General features: G+C 44.8%; 1 protein-coding gene across 1 annotated transcript in view; it reads right to left on the bottom strand.

Moving 5' to 3' along the window:
• Positions 1-23,630, bottom strand: part of snx7 (sorting nexin 7) — a 65,879-nt gene that overhangs the window by 10,681 nt on the left and 31,568 nt on the right. The window contains exons 2-7 of the mRNA XM_039617345.1: positions 4,683-4,871; positions 3,323-3,433; positions 2,658-2,816; positions 2,329-2,527; positions 993-1,192; positions 307-393 (exon numbers count right to left, since the gene is read on the bottom strand). Of these exons, the coding sequence (XP_039473279.1) occupies positions 307-393; positions 993-1,192; positions 2,329-2,527; positions 2,658-2,816; positions 3,323-3,433; positions 4,683-4,871 (945 nt within the window). The remainder of the gene's footprint in view (positions 1-306; positions 394-992; positions 1,193-2,328; positions 2,528-2,657; positions 2,817-3,322; positions 3,434-4,682; positions 4,872-23,630) is intronic.

Here is a 23,630-nt window from a genome sequence, read left to right as displayed (position 1 = left end):
AGATCAGTTGTCAGTGCACAGCAGGAAGTAATATCAGCAGCTTTTCTTCACTCTGAGCTCGGCACAGACTTCCAGCCTACAAGCAGAGATATTCAGATAATCCTCCCAGGGAGCCCTCTCCTCCTTCCCAATATGAGGTGAAGGCGGCTCTGCGAGAGAGGCCCACTGCACGCCTCACTTTATTACAGCTAATCTCAGAGATGACCGCAGGACGGCCAAAGGCAGGGCTGCCTCAGACACGTGCAGGGACGGAGGAAAGTGTGTGAGTGCTCTTTTATCAGCATGTGTGGATCAAATTAAACTTACTGCTTCCTGCTCCACTTTCCTGGTCAGCAGAGCCTCGTTCTTGGCTTCAAACTCTGCCTGGATGTTGTCTCTCCGTCTCATCACAGCCTGCCACAAACCACCAGAGACCTGCTGTCAGTGCACATGCTCCAACACATGCTGTGACGTTTTCACTCACACACTCAGGTGACACAAAGAATGTGACATTTGCAAATAGACACATGACATCACAGAGCAGCACTTTGTTCTTATTTCCATCTTCTCTGTCATACATGTGCTTTCCCAGAGCTGCATGAACAAGGTTAGGTCGTTAGGTTAAAGGTCACACTGCTGCATGCTCCCTTTCCACAGTGAATCTCAGATGTTACCTGTGGAGTGGCTGAGTCACAGCCAGTATCTGCTCCACACACTGTGCTGTGTCTGCTCTACTGTTAGTGGCAGAAGTGTCACCTCCATGCTACATGCTAAGGCTCACTAACACTGCAGCTGCTGCTCAGGAGGCAGGACAGGTTGTCGGTTCAATGCCTGACCCCCTAAGTCTGGATACCCAGACAGCGAACACCGTGGTTCCCCCGAGTCCCTGAATGGGCGCACAGCGCTTCGAGTGTTCGGTGTTCAACTTTGACATCACACCTTGTCTTACCGCTGCTCTGCATCAAGCCCCACCTGCAGAGCACCATCACAGGTGAAGCGTGCTCATGCCTCACCTTGAGCGTTTCAGCGCAGAGGACATACTCGTGCAGGGCAGGGACCAAGACTTCAGACAGATGCTGGATGTGCTCTTCTGCTTCCTTACTGCACTGCACCACACAGCTGGCCATGCCCTTCAACGGCTCCGTCAGATCCTCCTCCAACTCCCCCCACCGGGCGTAGGTGGGACTGTACTGCTTCAACTCGTCCACGTACTCTGGAAGCACAGAGGAAAACACAAAGACTCATTTTCAGACCAGATGGTGCTGTTAGCTACACAGAAGCAGGTCACAGGAAGTGTTGCAAAGAATTAAAGGTTGAGACCCTCTGAACACATCACATGTGAGTGGAAGGTGTCTGTTCAGACACGGAGTGGGTAACGTGTTAGGAGAGGAGGGTGCCAAATGGAAAAGAGGGCTGAATCCAACTCCGACAGCCTGATGATCAAAGTGAGGAAACGATGTGGCAAAATGCTGCTCAGTAGTTTGGATGGCCACAGATGCCTGTAGTGCTTATTATTACTTACCTCATTAACCCACTGACATCCGTTCACATAAGCACGTTTTTCTCTCTAACACACATTTACACTCAGACAGTAACTTGAGTTAGTGTGCTGCCCAAGGATATCTGGCACACACACTGGAGCAGAATCATGAGGAAAACCCTCATGAAGTTAGTTTCTCATTGTGTGGTTAGAGGCACTGACACCGGTGACCTGCAGGAGGTCATTTGTAGCTCTGGCACTGCTTGTCCTGCTCGTCCTGAGGAGCCCTGCAGATGGGTTAACGGGCTCTGCCCACAGTTTACCTGCCTCGATGCCATACTGACTAAAAAGTGTTTGAACAGTGTATGAGAAATTCAGAGTTTTTCACTTGGACCGCAAACATGTATTACCCACAATTCACCTACACAGCTGATGAGTGATAGCACGGATACTGGTGACACTGTAACACAAGAACAAAGTGTGGAACAATATGTGCACATAAATATGTTGTAAACAGAGATAATGTAAGAGGAACTCTCCTCCAAAGAAGAGTCACATTGTCATGTGCAGTCATGGCTCAGCCATCTCTCCATCAGTGACCACAGAGACATCACTCATTGGGTCAACATGAGGGGAGGAGCTGTGCTGGGTTGTAAAGCAGCTTGCAGCTGTATGCAGGCTAAAGCGGCTTAAACTGTGTACATCATATGAGATGTACAGAGGGTGCCAGCAAGCATCTGAGTCCGACTCCTCTGATACGGAGAAATAACAGCTATGTCCTTCTGGGAGGAGAGCCTGGAGCTCACTAAGATGGACAGATGACTGCTTTCTGCTGGATTGGGAATACCTCTGAACAGACAGACGGATACCTCTTTGTTCCTTGACGATTCTCTGGGTGACTTTGTCCATGCAGCACATCTTGTTACTGAAGTCGTCCACGTACTCCTGCATCACAGCGAACTCCTCTGGCCGGCTTTTGAGTCCTCGGACCGAGTTGGCCACCGCTCTCACCGTCTCCCCCATCCTGCTCAAGAAGCCCGGTCCCTGTTTCCTGTGGGGCGCCAGATCCTGGAGGAGCCACACATTCAGAGGGTCAACATACCACCGAGTCACAATTCAATGCATTCTAAAACTAGAAGTGCTGTGTGTGTGCGTGTGCGTGTGTGTGTGCGTGCGTGCGTGCGTGTCAGACACACACCTGTGCAGTGAGGAAGACTTGGAAGTGCTGGCTGTATGACAGGATGGGATGCTCGGATATCTTGTTGAGAAAGCGGTGCAGGGCTCTCCTCCTCGTCTCAATGAAGTCGTCGTTGAAGCGCTCCACCATGCCTTTCATAACAAACTTCTCTGGGAGGGGCTGGAGACAGAAACGACAGAAGAGTCGACGATATCAGACCGGAAGCTGTTCCACGTCACCCCATTTACACACGCTTGTCCATAAAAGTGCAGAAGAGGGCGAGACGCATTAGACTCTTCGTAGCAGTCTATTTTTAGTGGTGAATTCTAGCAGAGCAGCTTTGCATGAGTTGTGAGCAGCAGCTGGGTGGGGCTACGTGCCTGAGAGGACCACATGTGTGATATCCTCTCTATGACAAACACACCTAAGAGTAGCTCTGTCCTGGCAGAGCAGTAACCTAACCAAGATACACACAGAGCTGGAAATGAGGACGATGGTTTTGCTTGAACTTCAGACCTCAACAATCTTTCACGTTGCAACAGCACAAAAAGCAAAGAAAGGGAAGCTCAGAAATGTTCCTGCAGTCTGTGACTGTGAATGAATGAACTGATGCATTCACATGCCTTGCAGTAGTGTGCAGCAGCCCACAGCTGTGCAGGGCAGTGACCTGGTGAGCTGATACGTACGTGGACGATTAGTGTGGGGTGCTTTTCTTCTAGTTTGCTGCGGAGCCACACAAAATCCTGGTAGCGTCGCCGTACCTCGTACTCACTGGAGTCAAAGTCACTCCGAGTGGTCTGGAGAGAGAGGGACACATGAGTACAGACAGTATCAGTTAACACACACATATGCATACATTTACACTACTGGTCAAAGGTTTTTGAACATGCCAGTTTTCCCAGTTCTTTGTGGTGTGGTGAACTGACAGAGGTTAAAAAAAGGTGATCCAAAACTGAAAAATAATGTACATTTCAGAATTATACAAAATGGCCTTTTTCAGGGGTTTAAAGCTGCTCTGCAACAATGGAGGCTGATCGAGCCTTGAAAGCTTCTGCTACTAATTCCTGGAGGAGGAAGTGTGATGGTCTGGGGCTGTTTGCTGGACCCAGGGTTGCTGACTTGTACAGAGTGAGAGGCTCCCTGAACCAAAACCACAGCATTCTGCAGCTCCATGCAGGACCCTCTGGTATGTGTCTAGCTGGTCAGGAGTTCATCCTACAGCAAGATAATGACCCAAACTTGAGTCCAAGCTGTGCCAGAACGACCTCAGAAAGAAGAACAAGATGGTGAGCTTGGAAACATGGAGTGTCCAGCACAGTCTGCAGACTTAAACCCCATCGAGCTGGTTTGGACAGAAGAGTGAAAGCAAAGCAACCTACAAGGTCCACATTTATGGGAACGTCTGCTACAGATATGGGAGAATATTTGATTTCTGTTGCAGACAGAATGACACGGCTGTGTTCAGCTGTTACATCTGCCAAAGGAGGCTACTCTGATGAGTAAAAATAAGTAAAAATAAACTGATTCCATGATTTCTTCTTTAACTCCAACTGCTTATTCATACCATGCTTTCATTTCAGAGTGAAATCAGACATTAAACTGCATCATTTTCAATAAAAACTGGGAAAGTTGGGGTGTTCTGAAACGTCTGACCAGTAGTGCATTTATGCCTAAAATTGCTCTCATTCAAATCAACTATTCAATATTTTTTTCTACACTAAATTTAAAAAAAACTGAATGAAGTGAAACTTTTTATTTGAACCATTTTTGAACCATCAGTTATCCACAGCGGTTTTCACAGGTGGCAGTACTGTCACAGTAAGGATCTTGCTGTGGTCAACACTTTGAAAACACCCCACATGTATAAATGTGAACTGTTTTCAGTCCCGTTGCCTCACATAGATGAAATGCAGCACCTGTGCAGTCTGCCTTTACAAACTGTTCACACTACAGAGACTAAATGCTTTTAATGGCAGAAAGCATCCAAACAGCACCGCTGTGTCTGAGACACGATGTGACCACGCTGATGCAGGACGACCACCTCACCCTGGTCACCACTCTGTACAAGACGAACGTCTCGATCGCCGTCACTTGGCTCTCTGGGTGGTCGACGGTGACGAAGATGTCCTTAGTGTTGGCAACCTCTTGGCCCTCATCATCGTCCTCCAGTCTGTACTGGTTGACCATGGAGCTGGGAGAGTTGGGCATGGGGCTTCCATCTGGCAGGGAAGTATTCTGGCCCAAAGAGAAGATGCAGTGGATATTAACAGCAAACACAGCCTCGCTCACTCACATCAGTGTCAGCTGTGTGTGCACTCAGAGACCTGCAGGCGCAGAATTGCTCAGGTCAGCTCTGGAAACAGTCAATGAATTCAGGATAATGTTCTTCACCAAAGCATCTGCAGTTTTTAACTGGTGAACATGTTTATGTTGTTATAGAAGGAAGACTTTGCTTGATGAAAGCTTAGTGAATGTTTGTAGAAAGTAAACAAATGAATAAATTAATGCAGTGTCTGAATAAACAGGGCTGTGCGATGTGACCAAACTCTCCTGTCCCGATATAAACATTTATCATCCCGATAACCATATAGACCACAAACTAGTGCTTTTTCTGTAAATTCAGTGAATCTCGGCCAACTCGACCTGTGTGACGTGTTTTCAGCTGGGCGTCGTGTACCTGGAGTCGAGTGTTTTGACCGATGCATGAAACTTTGTATTTTTAGTTATTTCTTTGTATTTATTACACGGCGTGCTGCGGGGAAAAGCCTGCTCCAACCTTTCAGTCTAAGGTTTACTTTCTCTTTCATTCTTGTGTAGGTGGTAAAAGAGGTTTGTGTTTGAGTCTGAGGCAGGCCCGGTTTGTGCCATCATTTGTACAATAGTACAGTTTTCTGGTCCGTGTCAGACTTTTCAGAACCAAACCATGTCCTCGCTGGACGTACTGGTAGGGCTGTTCGATATAACGATATATATCTGATGATGATATGAAAACTATTGTTTCATATGACGCTATCGTTTGTTTCGAGGTGTCACAAATAAACTGTGTACAGCAATAATTTTTCCCTATTCTGATGGTCCCTGTAGTGGCTGTATTCATTTCTTAAAGTTCTCTCTTTCTCTTATATTTAAAATAACCACACTACGCACGGACAGGCGACTGTTTTTACGCGTTGTCGTTAGCAACAACGACGGGAAACCCAGTGTGTGGCTCCGCCGTCCGCTTGTTTATTTTCCACATAAACCTTTCAAAATAAAGCTGTTGAGATTTTTCAAAATAAAGTGAAATGTTGACAAACAGAAGGACCAGTCCAAACAAATCGAGGCCCTTATTCATAAACGAGGGGCTGCCTCTGTAGCATGGACATGGGTTGGTTCTGACACGGACCAGAAAACTGTACTCTGCAAATTATGCAGCACGCCGTGTAATAAATACAAAGAAAATGGCGGCCGTTACAACTTATGTCTAAAAATGTATCGTTTCATGCATCGGTCAAAACACTCGACTCCAGGTAACCGACGCCCAGCTGGAAACACTTCACGCAGGTCAAGCTGCCCGAGATTCACAGAATTTACAGAAAATGTAAAGTTTCGGTGATATATATCATTGTTAGGACGATAAATGTCTCATATCGGGATATGAGAGTTTGGTCATATCACACAGCCCTACAGTATTCTCTGCGCCCGATGAAAAGGTAAACTGCGGATTTTGCGACACCACGAAACAAACGATTGTAATTTGAAACGATAGATGTTTCCATTTGGTCATGTTGCACAGGCCTGTGAATAAAACTAAAGGATCTAATGTTGGAGTCGAGGTCCTGTGTTGGATATCGAGTGTTTTAGCCTCCTTGGCCTCGTGTGTCTGAAAAACTCAAACACACATTTTATTTGTTGTTATCCATCCTCACTCATAGTTTCTACTGAATTTGTCAGACTTTATTTGATTTAGTGCTCAGCTAAAATAAAAGAATTATTGTGGGTGGATTTAGTATCCAGAGAGCTCTCTCCACAGATCTGTCTTCACAAATAAAATTGTAACCATGAGAGAAAAAGCATCTTCCTCCAAACCTGCTCAAAGAGGTCGTACCATGACTGAAGGCTTTCATCTTAAACATGATGACTCAGGCCTTTAAGGTGGCAGCATTGTTCATTTTTTTCTTCAAAAACCATTTTTTCTGATGAAAATGAGACGATAATTAAATAAAAAATAATGCACAGGACAAAAACTGTGATGAAATGTACTGACACTTCATCAATGGATAAAAACGAGATGAAAATATTCTGGAGAGATGAGATCCTACCAGAACTAATTAAGTTGTGTAAAATGACAGGACGAATTTGGAAGTGATCCAATCAGAAGCAATCTCGTTGTGCAGCAAAGTTAGAAACACACATTTGAGCCGGTCCTCACAAACAGGATGGGCTCCCATCGAGCTCCCCGCCATGACAAAATGTTAAACTCGAGAGGAAGAGAAGGACAGCCAAACAGAGAGTCTGTAAACTGTGGAGCACCTCTAACCAGTAAAAACACAAACTTTTACACTTTATATTTTTAGTCAACAACAGTTTAACACGGAGCATGAAGCTGCCACACAGAGTTTATAGCTGCTGATGATTTTCAACCTTTGTCCCTTGTTGGGCTTTTACATTCACAACACTCAGCTACATAAAACCATTATATACTACAATTACAAAACTAAAAAGAAGTTAACACACAGCACTATCACATAGGGCTGCCACGATTAGTCGACTAGTCAAGATTACGTCGACTATTAAAATCGTCGACGACTAATTTAATAGTCGTCGTCGTCTGAGGCTACATGCTGCTTCCCAGTGATCCACAGCTAAACCTAATAAAAACCCATGACTTGTCTCATCTCTTGTCACTGATGCTCCTCGAGCACCAGGAGCAGCTCGTCTCTAGTCTCCCACCCCACTGCTGGATGAACTCGGACTTAAGGGCAACTGTGGATCAAGAAGTAGAGTGGACCACCAATCGGAAGGTCAGTAAATTGAACCCCAGCTCTTAAAGTCCAAGTGTAGGAGTGTCCTCAGCTAAGACACCCCGATTGCCCCTGATGTGTGCCATGTATGTAACCGGGCGAATGAATGAAGATAGGCACTATTTCAGAAGAAGTCCTTGTTCTGTCAGTGGAGAGGAAGGACCCTGCAGCTTGTGGTTCCTGTACCAACAAGCCAAGCTCAGCGAGCTGCACACCAAAAACCACAACTTCTGCACCGTGGACGGGCATCAAGGCCTCACTGAAGCCGCAGCAAAATATAGAAACTTACTGACCACTTTTTAGCTACAGCTTCCTAGTGCTGGACTTGAGCAGTGTTTCCTTCAGAGCCCTTTTAAATTATGCTTATTCAGTAGTAAATAACCCCTGCACCACTACCCCACCACCAGCAGCTGTCATACCGTTTACACCACCTGAACCCCTGGTCCCAAATATCAGCACATACTGCGCCTTCTTCAGCATCAGCTCACTGCAGGTTTCTCCAGCCTTATAAACGCTGAATCTGAACAACAAGTGAAGCTAGCACCACTGCCTAACAATGACCCATGAGGTCAGTTTCATCGTTGTTTATATGTAAATCACAATCAGCTGTGTTGGGCGATGGCTGTAAGACACAGGTGTCGAACTCCAGGCCTAGAGGCCCGGTGTCCTGCAGGTATTAGATGTGTCCTGATTTAAATGGCTACATCACCTCCTCAACATGTCTTGTAGTTCTCCAGAGAACAGGTAATGAACTAATCATTTGATTCAGGTGTGTTGATCCAGGGTGAGATCTAAAACCTGCAGGACACCGGCCCTCCACGCCTTTTTGGTCAAAAGTCAGTAATTAGTGCATAATCTGATTAAGTTACGTAACTAAGGTGATAAATAAGTTCAAAGTTAAGAAATATTATAAGTAATTCATGGTATAAACAGTTAAAATGTGTGGGTTTGAAATTTGCTCAGAGTGAGACATCGTTATCACAAGCGATCTTTGTATTGTATGTGCGGAAATGGGAGCGAGGGAGCGCTCTGGTCATTCACCTATCTTTGACGTATTTTCTCCGTTAATGTTGTGAAAAGTGCTTCGGCAGTATTAAAACTGTGAATAAGCTCATGTACACGCTAAAAGTGCCCTACACGCTTGTACCTTGGGAAACGTTCGTCTTTGTGAGTATTAATGTGTTCAGAAATAACTTTTATATGTGTTTACCTGGAGTTAACTGTGATGCTAATGTAACGCACGTGTTAAGCTAGGCTAATCATTAAGTTGTCATTAAGACGTGTATTAGCTAGCAATTTATTTTCATATTCTGTATGTTTCAGTTACAAATAAGAAATAGAAAGGAGAAGCCTTGAGAGAGGATAAGGCTTTAAAGGATCTTCATTAAAAGCAAGAAAAGCAAGCCTTGTGTGGAAGATCTCGTCTATTTTGTTCGCTGGCTGTCTAGCTTCACATGGTCACGTGTCGTGAGGGCAGCACAGTAAAAAGACGCCTACTCAGCGGGTTCAAGCTTACAGAGTTACTTTAAGCAACATGAGTCTACGCTCAGGAAGAAATTATCTAAAAGACTACGCTGCTGAAGAGCTAGACGAAGCAGCCGGTGGTGAACAGCAACCAGACGTCGCCACTCAATCAGCTACAATGCAGCAACAGTCTCAGCCATTCGACACCAAGTCGCAGAAATCCAGAACATCGACAAGGCGGTCTCAACGGACATCCTCATCAACAGCTTCTGCAGCTGCAAGGGCCTATGCCAAAGCTCAAGCAGCACGACCTCAACTGGCCTTCGCTGAAAAGGAAGCCAATGCAATGAAACAGAGAGCTGAACTGGATGCTCATCTACATGTCCTCCAGTGCCAAAAAGCAATAGCCGCAGCTGAAGCAGAGGCTTCAGCCTATGAAGAAGCAGAGATTCAAAGCGGGGAGCTCTATGGAGAACTTTGTGAGGAAGTTGAGCCTATCAGTACAGTGCACCGCACTAACGAATATGTTCAACAACAATGTGAGTTACTCTACCCAGACACTCAGCACGACCCAGCACAGCTTCCTAAAGGGAATGACAATGAAGTAGATGTACAAGACAGTACACAAATAACTAATCCATTTATAACCAACACTCAAATGAAACCACCACCTGTAAACAGAGAAAGGAAACGGGAGCAAACAGTGAACACATGTGTAGTCGACACGTACTGGTCCAACTCCACAAAGCACACCCCCAACCTTAACAACTGCTTACCTGAAGCAAGTGAAACGCAACAGTTTGCAAAATACCTAATTCGCAAAGAACTAGTCAGCACAGGTCTTTTGCAATTTGATGACAAACCTGAAAACTATTGGGCATGGAAAACCTCATTCATCAGCGCAACCAAAGACCTAAATTTGTCTCCAAGAGAGGAATTAGACTTGCTAACGAAATGGTTGGGTCCAATATCATCCGAACAGGCTAAGCGGATTCGTGCTGTACACACCCTCAATCCTGCTGCAGGTGCGAAGATGGTCTGGCAACGCCTTGAAGAGTGCTACGGCTCACCTGAGGCTATTGAGGATGCACTCTTAAAAAAGGTAGAGGACTTTCCCAAACTCACAAATAAAGACAATGTTAAGCTGCAAGAACTTAGTGACATCTTATTGGAGCTACAGTGTGCTAAACAAGATGGCGCACTCCCAGGACTTGCTTACCTGGACACAGCCAGAGGAGTCAGGCAAATAGTGGATAAACTTCCCTTCAACCTACAGGAAAGGTGGACAACTGTAGGAACAGAGTACAAGGAGACTCACAGTGTGTCATTTCCTCCTTTCTCAGTTTTCACACAATTTGTCCAACGGCAAGCAAAAATGAGGAATGACCCAAGCTTTGCTATGTCCAAGGCCAACACCCATGTCCCTTCTCCCACAGAAAAACTGAGGTCATATAGTCGCAAACCTACTGTGTCAGTACACAAAATGGACATTATGGCAGAGCCCGACCAGAATAATCTCGGTCCAAAGAACATGGAGGAACCGGATCGTCAGTGCCCGATCCACAAAAAAACCACATCCACTCAAAAAGTGTAAACTTTTTAGAGACAAACCCATTGAAGAAAGACAAGCCTATCTGAAAGAGCATCACATCTGCTACAGATGCTGTGGGTCTGTCCAACACATTGCAAAAAACTGTAAAGCAGTGGTTAAGTGTATCGAGTGTGACAGCCTTAAACACTTATCTGCAATGCATCCTGGTCCTACTCCTGCCCCTAAGAGTACTACACCAGGAAACAACGACAATGAAGAGCAAACTGAGAGCTCACCTTCAGTCGAGTCGAAGTGCACAGAGGTATGTGGCCAAAGTGATAGCCCACGTTCATGTTCTAAGATCAGTTTAGTCAAAGTGTATCCCGCAGGCCAAAAAGAGAGAGCTATAAAAATGTATGCAGTAATAGACGACCAGTCCAACAGGTCACTGGTTAAGTCAGAGTTTTTCAGCCTTTTCGAAATCAATACCAGACCCACTCCATACACCTTGAAGACTTGCTCTGGCAGAGAACAAAGTAGGAGAGCTGTAAACTTCTTCCTCGAGTCCTTGGATGGAGAAGTCAGCATCCAACTACCCCCTTTAATTGAATGTGACTGTTCCTGATAATAGATCTGAAATACCCTCTCCAGAGATTGCCCAGCATCACCCACATCTTCTTCCAGTCGCAGATAACATCCCACCTGTTGACCACCACGCCCCAATCCTTTTACTCCTAGGACGAGACGTCATCAGGGTCCATAAGGTATGTGAGCAAATCCAACGGACCCAACAATGCACCATACGCCCAAAAGCTAGACCTGGGTTGGGTTATTGTGGGGGAGGTGTGTTTAGGAAAAGCGCACAGTCAGTCAGAGGTCAATGTCTACAAAACACACCTTAGATAATGGACGTGCATCCTATTTTGAGCCTTGCCCAAACACAATTCACGTTAAAGAGAATTATGGGGTCACTATGAATGCTACCTGCGTCACAGACGATTTGGGACACTCTGTGTTTGTTAGATCTGAGGGTGATAACAAACAAGCCATATCTATTGACGACAAAGCATTCCTGACAATAATGGACAATGAAGTTTATCAAAACCAAGAGAACAGCTGGATTGCACCTTTACCCTTTCGCTCACCGAGAAGGAGGCTCCCTGACAACAGAGAACAAGCCCTACAACGCCTCTGCTCTCTCCGAAAGACTTTGGAAAAGAAACCAGAAATGAAAGATCACTACATCCAATTCATGCAGAAAACGTTGGATAACGATCAAGCCGAGCCTGCCCTGCCTCTGCCAGAAAATAAAGAACATTGGTATCTGCCCACTTTTGGTGTATACCACCCACAGAAGCCACAACAAATACGAGTTGTGTTCGATTCAAGTGCAGAATGTGATGGAATTTCGCTCAATCAAGTGCTTCTTGGCGGACCTGATTTGAACAACTCCCTGTTGGGAGTGCTGTTGCGCTTCCGCAAAGAGCCCATAGCCCTGACAGCTGACGTGCAGCAAATGTTTTACTGCTTCGTTGTACGCGAAGACCACAGAGATTATCTGCGTTATCTGTGGTATGAGGACAATGACATTACAAAGAACATAGTCGAGTTTAGAATGAAGGTCCACGTGTTTGGAAACAGCCCGTCGCCCGCTGTTGCCATCTACTGCATGAGACAGGCAGCACAACAGGGTGAACGAGAACACGGATCTGATGCAAGACAGTTTGTTGAGCGTCAGTTTTATGTTGACGATGGGCTCACATCAGTCGCCACGCCAGAGGAAGCAATCAACCTGCTCACAAGAACGCAAAACATGTTAGCAGAGTCTAACTTGCGCCTTCACAAAGTGGCATCAAACTGCAGTCAAGTCATGGAAGCTTTCCCTGTTGAGGATCGTGCAAAGGACCTGAAAGATTTAGACCTAGGAGTAGACCCTCTTCCAGTTCAGAGAAGCTTGGGACTCTGTTGGAACCTACAATCTGACAGCTTCACTTACCAGGTGTCAAATGAGAGCAAACCATTCACACGGAGGGGAGTATTGTCGACAGTTAATAGCCTCTATGACCCTTTGGGATTTGCTGCTCCCATAATAATGCAGGGCAAAGCATTACTCAGAGAACTGTCATCTGATGGGAAAGACTGGGACACACTCTTACCCCCTGAGAAGCAGGAGAGGTGGGACTCATGGAAAGACTCTTTGAAAGCCCTTGAGAACCTCCAAATACCAAGGTGCTACAGCCCAGGTACGTTAAGCGCAACAAAAGCGAAAGAACTATGCATTTTCTGTGATGCCTCCACTGTAGCTATAGGTGCAGTAGTCTATCTGCGTACAGTTGACAGTGAAGGACAGTGTCATACTGGGTTTGTAATGGGGAAGTCTAAACTCGCACCCCGCCCCGCACACACTGTACCACGCCTGGAACTATGTGCTGCTGTGCTCGCGGTGGAAATGTTTGAGCTCATCAGAGACGAGTTAGACATTAAAGTAGACAATGTGACATTTTACACAGACAGTAGGATTGTGTTGGGGTACATACACAACACCTCCAGACGATTCTACATGTATGTTGCCAACAGGGTTACGCACATTAGAGCATCTACCCATCCGAGTCAATGGCATTATGTACCAGCTGAGTTAAATCCAGCTGACCAAGCCACTCGGTTTATTCCAGCAGCAGACCTGCAGAACAGTACCTGGTTCTCAGGTCCACCCTTTCTGTACTCTGACACACACACAGAACCACACACTGGTCCTTTCACGCTCATCGAACCTGAAAAAGACAGAGAGATACGTCCAGAAATAAAAGTAATGAAAACTAGTGTAGCAGAGCCACAGTTAGGTTCTGACCGTTTCAAAAAGTACTCAAACTGAACCACACTTTTCAGAGTCATAGCCAGACTCATTCATGTGGTTACATCCTTTGCACAAAAGTGGACAAAGGGGATGGAAAAGCTTCAGTGAGACACCAAATGTCCAAGAACTCACCCGAGCCAAAGTAGTCATTCTTTGAGCTGTCCAACAAGAAGCTTACAAAGGGACACTTGAAAACATTAAAGAAGGAAAGAAGGACAGTGGCATATTTGATGCACTCAAAAAGCTCAATCCTGTAGTGGACAAAGACAGTCTCTTACGAGTCGGTGGACGTCTTTCCACTGCCGATCTCACAGAAAATGAAAAGCACCCTCTGATTATTCCATCTACCAGCCACATCGCCATGCTAATTGTAACTCACTATCATGAACAAGTAGCTCATCAAGGAAGACACATAACTGAAGGAGCTATCCGTGGTGCTGGGTACTGGATAATTGGAGGGAAGCGGCTCGTGTCATCTGTCATTCATAGGTGTGTCACATGTCGCAAGTTGCGAGGCAAAATGCAGATCCAGAAAATGGCGGACTTGCCCGCAGACCGAGACACCCCTGAACCACCCTTTACCACTGTAGGCCTAGATGTGTTTGGGCCATGGACAATTGTGACGCGGCGTACAAGAGGTGGTTGTTCCCAGAACAAACGTTGGGCTGTGTTATTCACATGCATGTCAACTAGAGCTGTGCATATCGAACTGATAGAGACTATGTCTGCTGATAGTTTTATCAATGCATTAAGAAGGCTCTTCTCTATTCGGGGTCCAGCCAAGTTTCTGCGCTCAGACAGAGGCACCAATTTTGTGGGCGCTTGTAAGGAATTAGGGCTAAACTCAGGAAACAAAGCAGTAGGGAAGTACCTGCAAGGGAAAGGGTGTGTTTGGACATTCAACCCCCCTCATGCGTCTCACATGGGAGGCTCGTGGGAGCGCCTTATAGGGGTAGCCAGGCGCATTCTGGATGCAATGTTGGTATGAACTGAACAAACACGTCTTACTCATGAAGTGTTGTGCACCTTCATGGCTGAGGTGATGGCAATTATTAATGCAAGGCCTCTTGTCCCCATATCCACTGACCCTTACAGTCCTGCAGTACTCACTCCAGGAATGTTACTAACGCAGAAGATGAGTGCTGTGTCTGCCCCACTCGGGAACTTTTCATCAGGGCAGTTGTTTGGGAAACAATGGAAACACGTTCAACACCTTGCTGATACCTTTTGGAAAAGGTGGAAAGGAGAATATTTGTCTACCTTACAAAGTCGTGCAAAATGGACAGAGACTAGACCTAATGTCAAAGAAGGAGATGTGGTCCTGCTGAAGGACTCCCAAGCCAGCAGGAATGAATGGCCCATGGGACTAATAGTAAAAACATTCCCCAGCAGCGACAAGAAGGTCCGAAAAGTGGAAATGCGGACTGTAAAAGATGGGACTGTTAAAATGTTTCTCAGACCAGTTTCAGAGATTGTTGTTTTGCTGGCAGAGACTGAATGAATATTCTTCTATGCTAAATAATGTTTGAATATGTTGTATTGATGTTTATTGTGATATAATGTGTTATATCAAGCGGGGAGTGTTATGCCTTTTGGTCAAAAGTCAGCAATTAGTGCATAATCTGATTAAGTTATGTAACTAAGGTGATAAATAAGTTCAAAGTTAAGAAATATTATAAGTAATTCATGGTATAAACAGTTAAAATGTGTGGGTTTGAAATTTGCTCAGAGTGAGATATCGTTATCACAAGCGATCTTTGTATTGTATGTGCGGAAATGGGAGCGAGGGAGCGCTCTGGTCATTCACCCATCTTTGACGTATTTTCTCCGTTAATGTTGTGAAAAGTGCTTCGGCAGTATTAAAACTGTGAATAAGCTCATGTACACGCTAAAAGTGCCCTACACGCTTGTACCTTGGGAAACGTTCGTCTTTGTGAGTATTAATGTGTTCAGAAATAACTTTTATATGTGTTTACCTGGAGTTAACTGTGATGCTAATGTAACGCACGTGTTAAGCTAGGCTAATCATTAAGTTGTCATTAAGACGTGTATTAGCTAGCAATTTATTTTCATATTCTGTATGTTTCAGTTACAAATAAGAAATAGAAAGGAGAAGCCTTGAGAGAGGATAAGGCTTTAAAGGATCTTCATTAAAAGCAAGAAAAGCAAGCCTTGTGTGGAAGATCTCGTCTATTTTGTTCGCTGGCTGTCTAGCTTCACATGGTCACGTGTCGTGAGGGCAGCACATACATACATACATACATACATACATACACACACACACACACACACACACACACACACATACATATATATATATATACACACACACACACACACACACACACACACACATATGTATAACCAGTAACTATGATACCTAATATATGCCTTATATAACAGTAGAGCTGATGACCAACTCCATCAGTTTAACTCAAGTTCTCAGCATTCTTGTCCATCAAGGCTCAAACTGTTTGTGGTAAACAGGAACGTTACAATGTAGCAAATCAGAAGAGAAACTGCAGGAAAGCAGAACAAACATGGAGAGAAAGGAGCTTCAGACTGATAACAACCGTGAGTTATGTGGCTCATCCTGTAATCAGAACATTAACAATGTTTGCAAACACTGCTACCTCAAGAGTTTCTCAACCAAAAAGTATAGTTAATATTCTGAGCATTACTATATTACTCTGGTATTCTCATATTTAAGTAGCATAACAACGCTACACCCAGATGACCAGTAATCATTCAATCATTTTTATCTTACTGATGAGCAATAAGACATATTTAAAAGAGAAAAATTAGAATCTTTTAAAATAAACTGATGATTGCTTTCAGTATTAGAAACTGCAACATTTTAATGTGTTACTGCAAACATCTGTCAACAAAGCTCTATGCCACATTACAATGAAAGCTTTTAAATGCAAAAATACATCAATAATCACAAGTCCAGAAATTTTAAATACAGTAAGGTCTACATTGGAGGGGCGGGCCTTACATTTGTATGAGGTAAAAAGAGTTGGGACAGTGCTGTATGTCCTGGAAGACACAGATGTGCTGTCTTTGGTGTGTGTGTGTGTGTGTGTGTGTGTGCGCGTGTGTGTGTGTGAGCCTTCACAGCAGTATGTGGTGGCTGCAGTGGAGAAAAGTGAACACATCAGCAGTGTAACGTTTGCTCTGTGCTGTGATGTCTTTGTGCTGCTGAAACAGATGCTACAGTGACACGTTCATAATAAAAACTTCAGCCCCGGGTCAGTGTCTCAGAGTTTTACAGGCACATGAGCATTTTTATTAGCCTGCAGGAAAAAAGCTCTTAAATATTCAATGTTATTAATGTAATATTGTATTTCACCTGAAAAATAATGTTATGAAAGCCTTGAGATAAATATGGTGTAGTACACCCCGTGCCCCCCTGCCTGCCTGCTGCAGGTATCACTGTGACAGAGAGTGGGCCGGCTGCCCTCAGCCTTCAGCAGGCTGCCTGATTTGATTCCAGTTATCAGCCTGGGTGAACATTTCATCTGCAGATTTGACTGTAGCGTCTGGAGCTTCACTGCATGTGTTCACTGTGTAAAACAAACGACGGTGGATGGAGCAGCTACAAAGTTCACTTTTCTTTTGTTGATCAAGTGCTCTGATACATTACAAAGCTGCAAACAGATATTTGAAACTGCTGGTGCCTCTGGAGACCTGCGAACATCAAGGTGTAGGATCCTCCAGAGACTTGCAGTTGTGCATAAACCTTCTATTCGGCCACCCCTAACCAATCCTCACAAGCAGAAACGGCTGCAGTGAGCCCAGAACTACATGAAGACTAATTTTCAAACAGTCCTGTTCACTGATGAGTGCAGTGCAACCCTGGATGGTCCAGATGGATGCAGTGGTGGATGGTTAGTGGACGGCCACCATGTCCCAACAAGACCGCATTGTCAGCAAGGAGGTGGTGGAGTCTTGTTTTGAGCCGGAATCACGGGGAGAGAGCTGGTCGACCCCCTTTAGGGCCCCTGAAGGTGTGAAAATGACCTCTGCAAAGGATGTGGAGTTTGTGACTGACCACTTTCTTCCATGGTAGAAATAGAAGAACTGTGCCTTCCGTAACAAAACCATCGTCATGCAAGACAATGCACCATCTCATGCTGCAAGGAATACCTCTGCATCATTGGCTGCTATCGGCATAAAAGGAGAGGAACTCATGGTGTGGTCCCCATTCTTCCCTGACCGCAATCCTACTGAGAACCTTTGGAGCATCCTCAAGCAAAAAGCTATGAGGGTGGGAGGCAGTTCACATCCAAACAGCAGCTCTGGGAGGCTATTCTGACATCCTGCAAAGACATTCAAGCAGAAACTTTCCAAAAACTCACAAGTTCCATGGATGCAAGAATTGTAAAACTGCTATCAAATAAGGGGCCTATGTTAATATGCAACTTGACCTGTTAAGATGTTTTTGATTGAAATTGCTTTTGATTTCAGTAAATATGATCTCCTCATGCTGCAAATTCAACAAATGACCATTTTCAATTCTCTACAGTCTTTAAAATGTTTTGAAACTCTGTGTGCTTAATAATTTGGAACAGTTTTTTTTATCTTTATTTTTGAAAAACAAACTGTTTTCATTGGCAGTTTTGCTGAGTAACATTTGAATTATACTCTAATGATTGATGACTCTAAAATTATGCTGACTGTCATTTGAATCGACTATTTAGGAAAATCAGAGAAAAATATCATTTGCATAATAATTTGCAACACAGTGTATGGTGTCATAATGGGCTCTGTGTCCAAGCTGCAGGACTGTATGCAGTGAGGGGCCGTGTCCATGTTAGAGACTACAGACAGGTGTTCAGAGAGGCAGCAGCGAGGACCTGAAGGAAAACACGTCGTCTTTTCTGACTACATCAGGAAGTGCATACAGCACCTGAAGCAGAGGACTCCTATCAGTGCTCAGTGCGACACCAGGCCCTCTCTCACATAGACAACAATGACTCATATGTTTATGGAGCTCAGTTGTGCATGCAGCACCATTAAGCTAGCACCACCGGGTCCCTCCTCATCTGTGTGCAGCTGGGTCCTGGATTTCCTGAGCTGCAGGCCACAGAGAGTCAGGATTAACTACAACCCATCCTCCATCACTACACTGAGCACTGGCTCCAGCAAGGCTGTGTGCTCAGCCCACAGCTGCCCACACCGATGACCTGTGACTGAAAGAGCGCACTACAGGATGAGATGGTGTTCATGCTGCAGGTGGAGGACCTGACACGGTGGTGTGGGCACAAATACTTCATCCTCAACATGCAGAAGACCAGGCAGATAGTTGTGGACTTCTGCAAACCTGGCACTCCCCCTGCTCTCTAATTAGATAGAGTAGATGGCCCCTCCATCAGGCACCTCTGACTAACACCATCAACACTACACCTATTAAGAAGGCGACCTAGCATGTGTTGGACTGAATGTTGACATCCTCGGGTCCTTCGACAGCTGTGTGGTGGAGCGCGTCCTGACCTACGCCTTCGCTGTGTGGTATGGCAGATGCACTGGAGAAGGAGTTGCAGAAGGTGAAAGTCTGCAGACTTACCACACATCAGTGACACCTACACCATTAGATGTAGAACAAGCACCACCTGTAAGCACATGAACTGCTTGCTCTAATGCCTAGTAGGAGGAGGCCGCGCTGCATCCAGCAAAAAACCTTCAGCAGTCAGACTGCTAAACTGCTCCACCCTCAGTACTCACACCTTCCACCTCAACAACATGACTTACTGAACATGAGTCTGTGAAGTGTTGATGTTACCCACACCTGACAGCAGCTGTGCAATATTCTGCTTTATTATGATTCCTTCTTTATATTTAGGGCTGCCACGATTAGTCAACTAGTCACGATTACGTCGACTATCAAAATCGTCAATGACTAATTTAATAGTCGACACGTCGTTAGAAGCTTTGTAAGATCCTGAAAGACGCAGGAATAAGCATTACGATTTAAGGGTTTAATAACGGACTGAAACAGAAGATGTCAGCAATGCATCTACAAGGATGCCAGCTGCCGTTAAACACCAAAGAAGAAGAAGCAGTCTCCAGTATCGTAGCTGTGTCCAAACTCAGGGGCTGCATCCTCCTGAGGCCGCATTTGAAGGCTGATTACATCACAGCGACGTGACAAAGGCTGTCCAAATTCAAAGACTCCTCCAAATGCGTCCTCCTTTTCCCCAGATTTGAAGGATGGGTCGGGTGTATCCTTCGTGGCCCAACCTTTCCCAGAATTCATAGCGCGGCCCAGCCAATTCCAGTTTCCAACAATGGCAGCAGCTACTTAGTTTTAATATTACTCTTTCTGGGTCACAAAATAAACTTTTAAGATATTTTCAGGCGAGAATGCAGCTGTGTAAACTTCACATATCTGCTCGGTTTATCAACACATCACATATTTGCAAAAGTGCTTCGACGTTTTCGGAGACAAGCCGACCGGGAGGTCAAGGCTCATTAGAGCCGGCGAGAACAGCGAGCTACCGGCACATAATTTTCAGATTCCCGCGGTGTTTCGCTGCTCATGTTAAACATGATATATAAGTCACTTAGATAACTTAAAAAATGTTATTGTTTGGCTTTTTTCAGTGTTCGATTTGTTCCTGAGTAAATCGGTTTGGCTGAGATCAAAATTATAGTTTTCACACAGCTGAATAAACGTCAAACAGAAAACTGATTAAACAGAAGTGTGAGATGTTAGGGAATTTACTCCAGTGTCCTGTTATATTTTAGATAGCAAGGAGCAGACGGCTGAGTTTATTAAACTCCACCGAGACAATCTGCAGATTTCATTCAAAGTTTAATAAACTATCATCTTGTCTTTATTTTTAGTTAGCACATACCTGAAACACTTCAAGCTGTAAGCTAATGATAGTTATATAAGAGCAGATGCTGCTGGTGCAATAAGCTGTATGTTTTACGTCCAATGGATGCATGATCTGATTAGTCGACTAATCACAAAAATAAACGGTGACTAGTCGACTATCAAAATAATCGTTTGTGGCAGCCCTATTTATATTTTAGGACTAAGGTAAGACAGGTGAATCAATATTACATTTAGTAGCGTAGTGCATATAATGAGACTAAAAAAGTGTGTTTCATTCATATCTTGTCCAGTAGCTGAATGACAATAAAGCTGAGTGTGGTTTTAACAGACAGACACATCCTTGGTATTACAGCTGGCCCCTGAAACACGCCGACATCAATGTGGAGGCAGAAGTCGTCGTTCCATGTTTGACTACCTTTACAGCTCCACACACACAGTTCTGACGTCAGACCTGAGAAGCTGGAGTCCAAACAACAAACTCATATTCACATCACGATGTGAGCTTTGCAGCTCCCTGTTTCAAATTCAACCACACAGTGCAACATCATCAACAACATCTACACACTTCCATCAAACTCTCACCTCACAACAGACTCCCAAAAAGCTAATGGCAGCACGTCATCTGTAAGCTCCGCCCTTTCACCGTGGATATTATTGCAGCTGCATTCAAATGATCCACTTTATGCAAATAGTATTGAAACATGCATGCTTTGCCTACAGGTGTGTTTCCTCTAACAGCAGTCTGAGGTCAGCGTCGGGCTCCTGTGATGGCGTGTGGTGACAGACATGCCATGGCTCTGGATGGTTGATAGTTCTTACATCATCTCCATCTGCAGAAAGCAGAAACAGCAGCCATGCTTCTGCCCTCAGCTAACATCTATTCACAACTACTTCCCTAAATGTCTTTGTGAGTGAACTGGTTGTTATGGTAACATGATGTGGAAGCATAGATGTGTGCTCTGCTGCAGGCACCACAGATGTGAGTCTATACAGCTGTGCAGTGTGTTAAATGTGTAAAAATACCTGAGCCACATGCAGGACACATCTACAGACGCTCTGATCCTCATCGGCAGCACTGGACTGTGACAGCAACAGTTGTCCTAGTAACAGGAATGTTGGTAGCTTCATTTCTTTCATGCACACAGCTCATCCTGACTGAAATCCCTCCATTAAACCGCTTTTCACATCAGTGTGTATGTCGACTCGTGTTTACTCTTTTGCACCTTTTTTCTTTACAGCATGCTGTCATCTCTCCTGTAAGCTCACAATCACTCAGTTTAGTTCGTGTAGAGTCAAGAAGAGAGGAGGAGCCTTTGGGGATCAAAGATCTCAAAGGTTCTTATAGGTGAGCCTGTGCAAACTGCTGTTCTTTCTTTCTGCAGCGTCCAACACAAACAACTCCATGGGTAACGCCCATGTGAAATAACTGAAGCAACACACAGGTAAGCCCATAGGTTTTCGGACAAAGACACATTTTCTGTCATTTTACCTCTGTACACCAGAGTGGACTTTATATGAAACTGGAGTTCAGCCTGCGTTTGGTAGCTGTTCAGCGGATCTCTAAATAACCCGTCCAAACACATGCTGATGCAAGTGAAGGACATCGTTAGGCTCCAGGTCACACCGTCCTTGCCAAGGAGTCCCCTAGCAGGACGACAGAGTCACCAGGTAGAGCACCCTCGAGTACCCCACTCAGTGACTCCAAGAAGACTGGGTACTCTGAACTGTTGTTCAAGTGCAACTGATAGTCAAGATGTTTTTTCCTTTTTAATGATTTAATGAAAAATTAGTCACCAGGATTACACTGAGGTGAGCCTAACTATATCTAGCCGGTATCTCTCAACTTCACGCACTAGCTCATGCTCCTTTCCCACCAAAGAAGTGACATTCCATGTCCCGATAGGGATCTGACTGCTACAGCCTCCTCCCTGACTGCTGTCTGACACAACACTGCAGCCAACCCTTACAGCGCCTCCTGTGGTGTGTCTATAGAAGTGTGTTGTTGTCTCTTCAAACTGCGGCCACCAGACACTCTCCTTGGAGCTCCCTCCCCAGGCATCGCTCCAGGTTGGGGCCCTGGTAACCCTATCCCAGCTAGGTTAAACTGGTTTTGACATGATTTAGTTCCTTTCATAGGGGCTGATTCTGGCAAACTGTCACATGACTCAGGAGTGGAAGGCAGTTCTTTACTCAGAGGGTGTAAAGTGGGGGTGGGGTGCTGCTGACCTCAACTGGGGATATAGTCGGGGGTGGGACCTCCTTAGTTGTATCATTTACAGTGGGATGGTAATCCAGAATTCGAGTAGTCGAATTCCTTGGAATCGTTAGTCTGCTTGCCTATTGATCGCTCATATCGGCTCTTGCACTTGCGCTACTAACAGCTGATTTCAATTGTCGGAGGAGGTAAATAGCAGGGCAGTTTACAGCGTGGACATTACTTTTATTTTTATTGCACAGAAGAACAAGAATGTAATGGTAAAGTGCAAACTGCATCCAGGACAGAAACTATTATACTGCTAACATAACTTCGGCTCTTTGCAAACACCTGCACAGACAGCATGCTAACGCTAAAGCTAGCCAAAAATCCAGAGTGACACTAAAGCTGAGTAAAGGCCAGCCTAGGACGGCGGTCAAGTGTGCCGTCACTCCACTTCATCAGGTAACAGACGAATAAGCAGTCACGCAGCAGCCTTCATTTCTACCTGTTCATGTGTCTACAGTAGAATCACTGTGACGATCGCGTCGAAGTGTCTTTCTGTTGGTCTTCATCTTTGTATTGTGCTGATGGCTTTGTGTTCATATCTAAACACTGAGAGAAAGATCCTCATCAGGACAGGGTTTGGTGTGTGGGACTGTGGCCTCAGGTTTAGATTGTAAATGGCAATTATGAGACACTGTTTTTCAGGTCATGTTATGAGGAGCATAATGAATAATTTTCTCTTTGGAGTAATTAAGTAAGGTACTGCATTACTTCTAATAAAATTGTTCATTACTTTTTGAGTAATGACCCGACACTGATCACAATGAAGAGAGGAAACACATCCAAAATGCACAAACATTTGACCAAAAACATGCAATTAATTTGTTCAAATGTAATGTCTTTTGATATGCTGCTTACTGATGGTGGTAACTGTTAAAGCAGACCATTATTTATGGCTCACTTCCGAATAAATAAATCATGACTTTAAAAGTGTAATTCCTTTTTTCACCACATGGTGGCAGCACATTTTTTTCTGCTACCTGGACCAGGTAGCATTTCTCCCATGGTGACTGTACGAAAAAAGAGAAAGGTTGACAG

This window comes from Oreochromis aureus, linkage group 9, assembly GCF_013358895.1.
Source record: "Oreochromis aureus strain Israel breed Guangdong linkage group 9, ZZ_aureus, whole genome shotgun sequence".
In the NCBI taxonomy this organism is placed as follows: Eukaryota; Metazoa; Chordata; class Actinopteri; order Cichliformes; family Cichlidae; genus Oreochromis; species Oreochromis aureus.
Note: the sequence above shows the minus strand (reverse complement) of the source record. Positions and strands in the feature narration are given on the sequence as shown.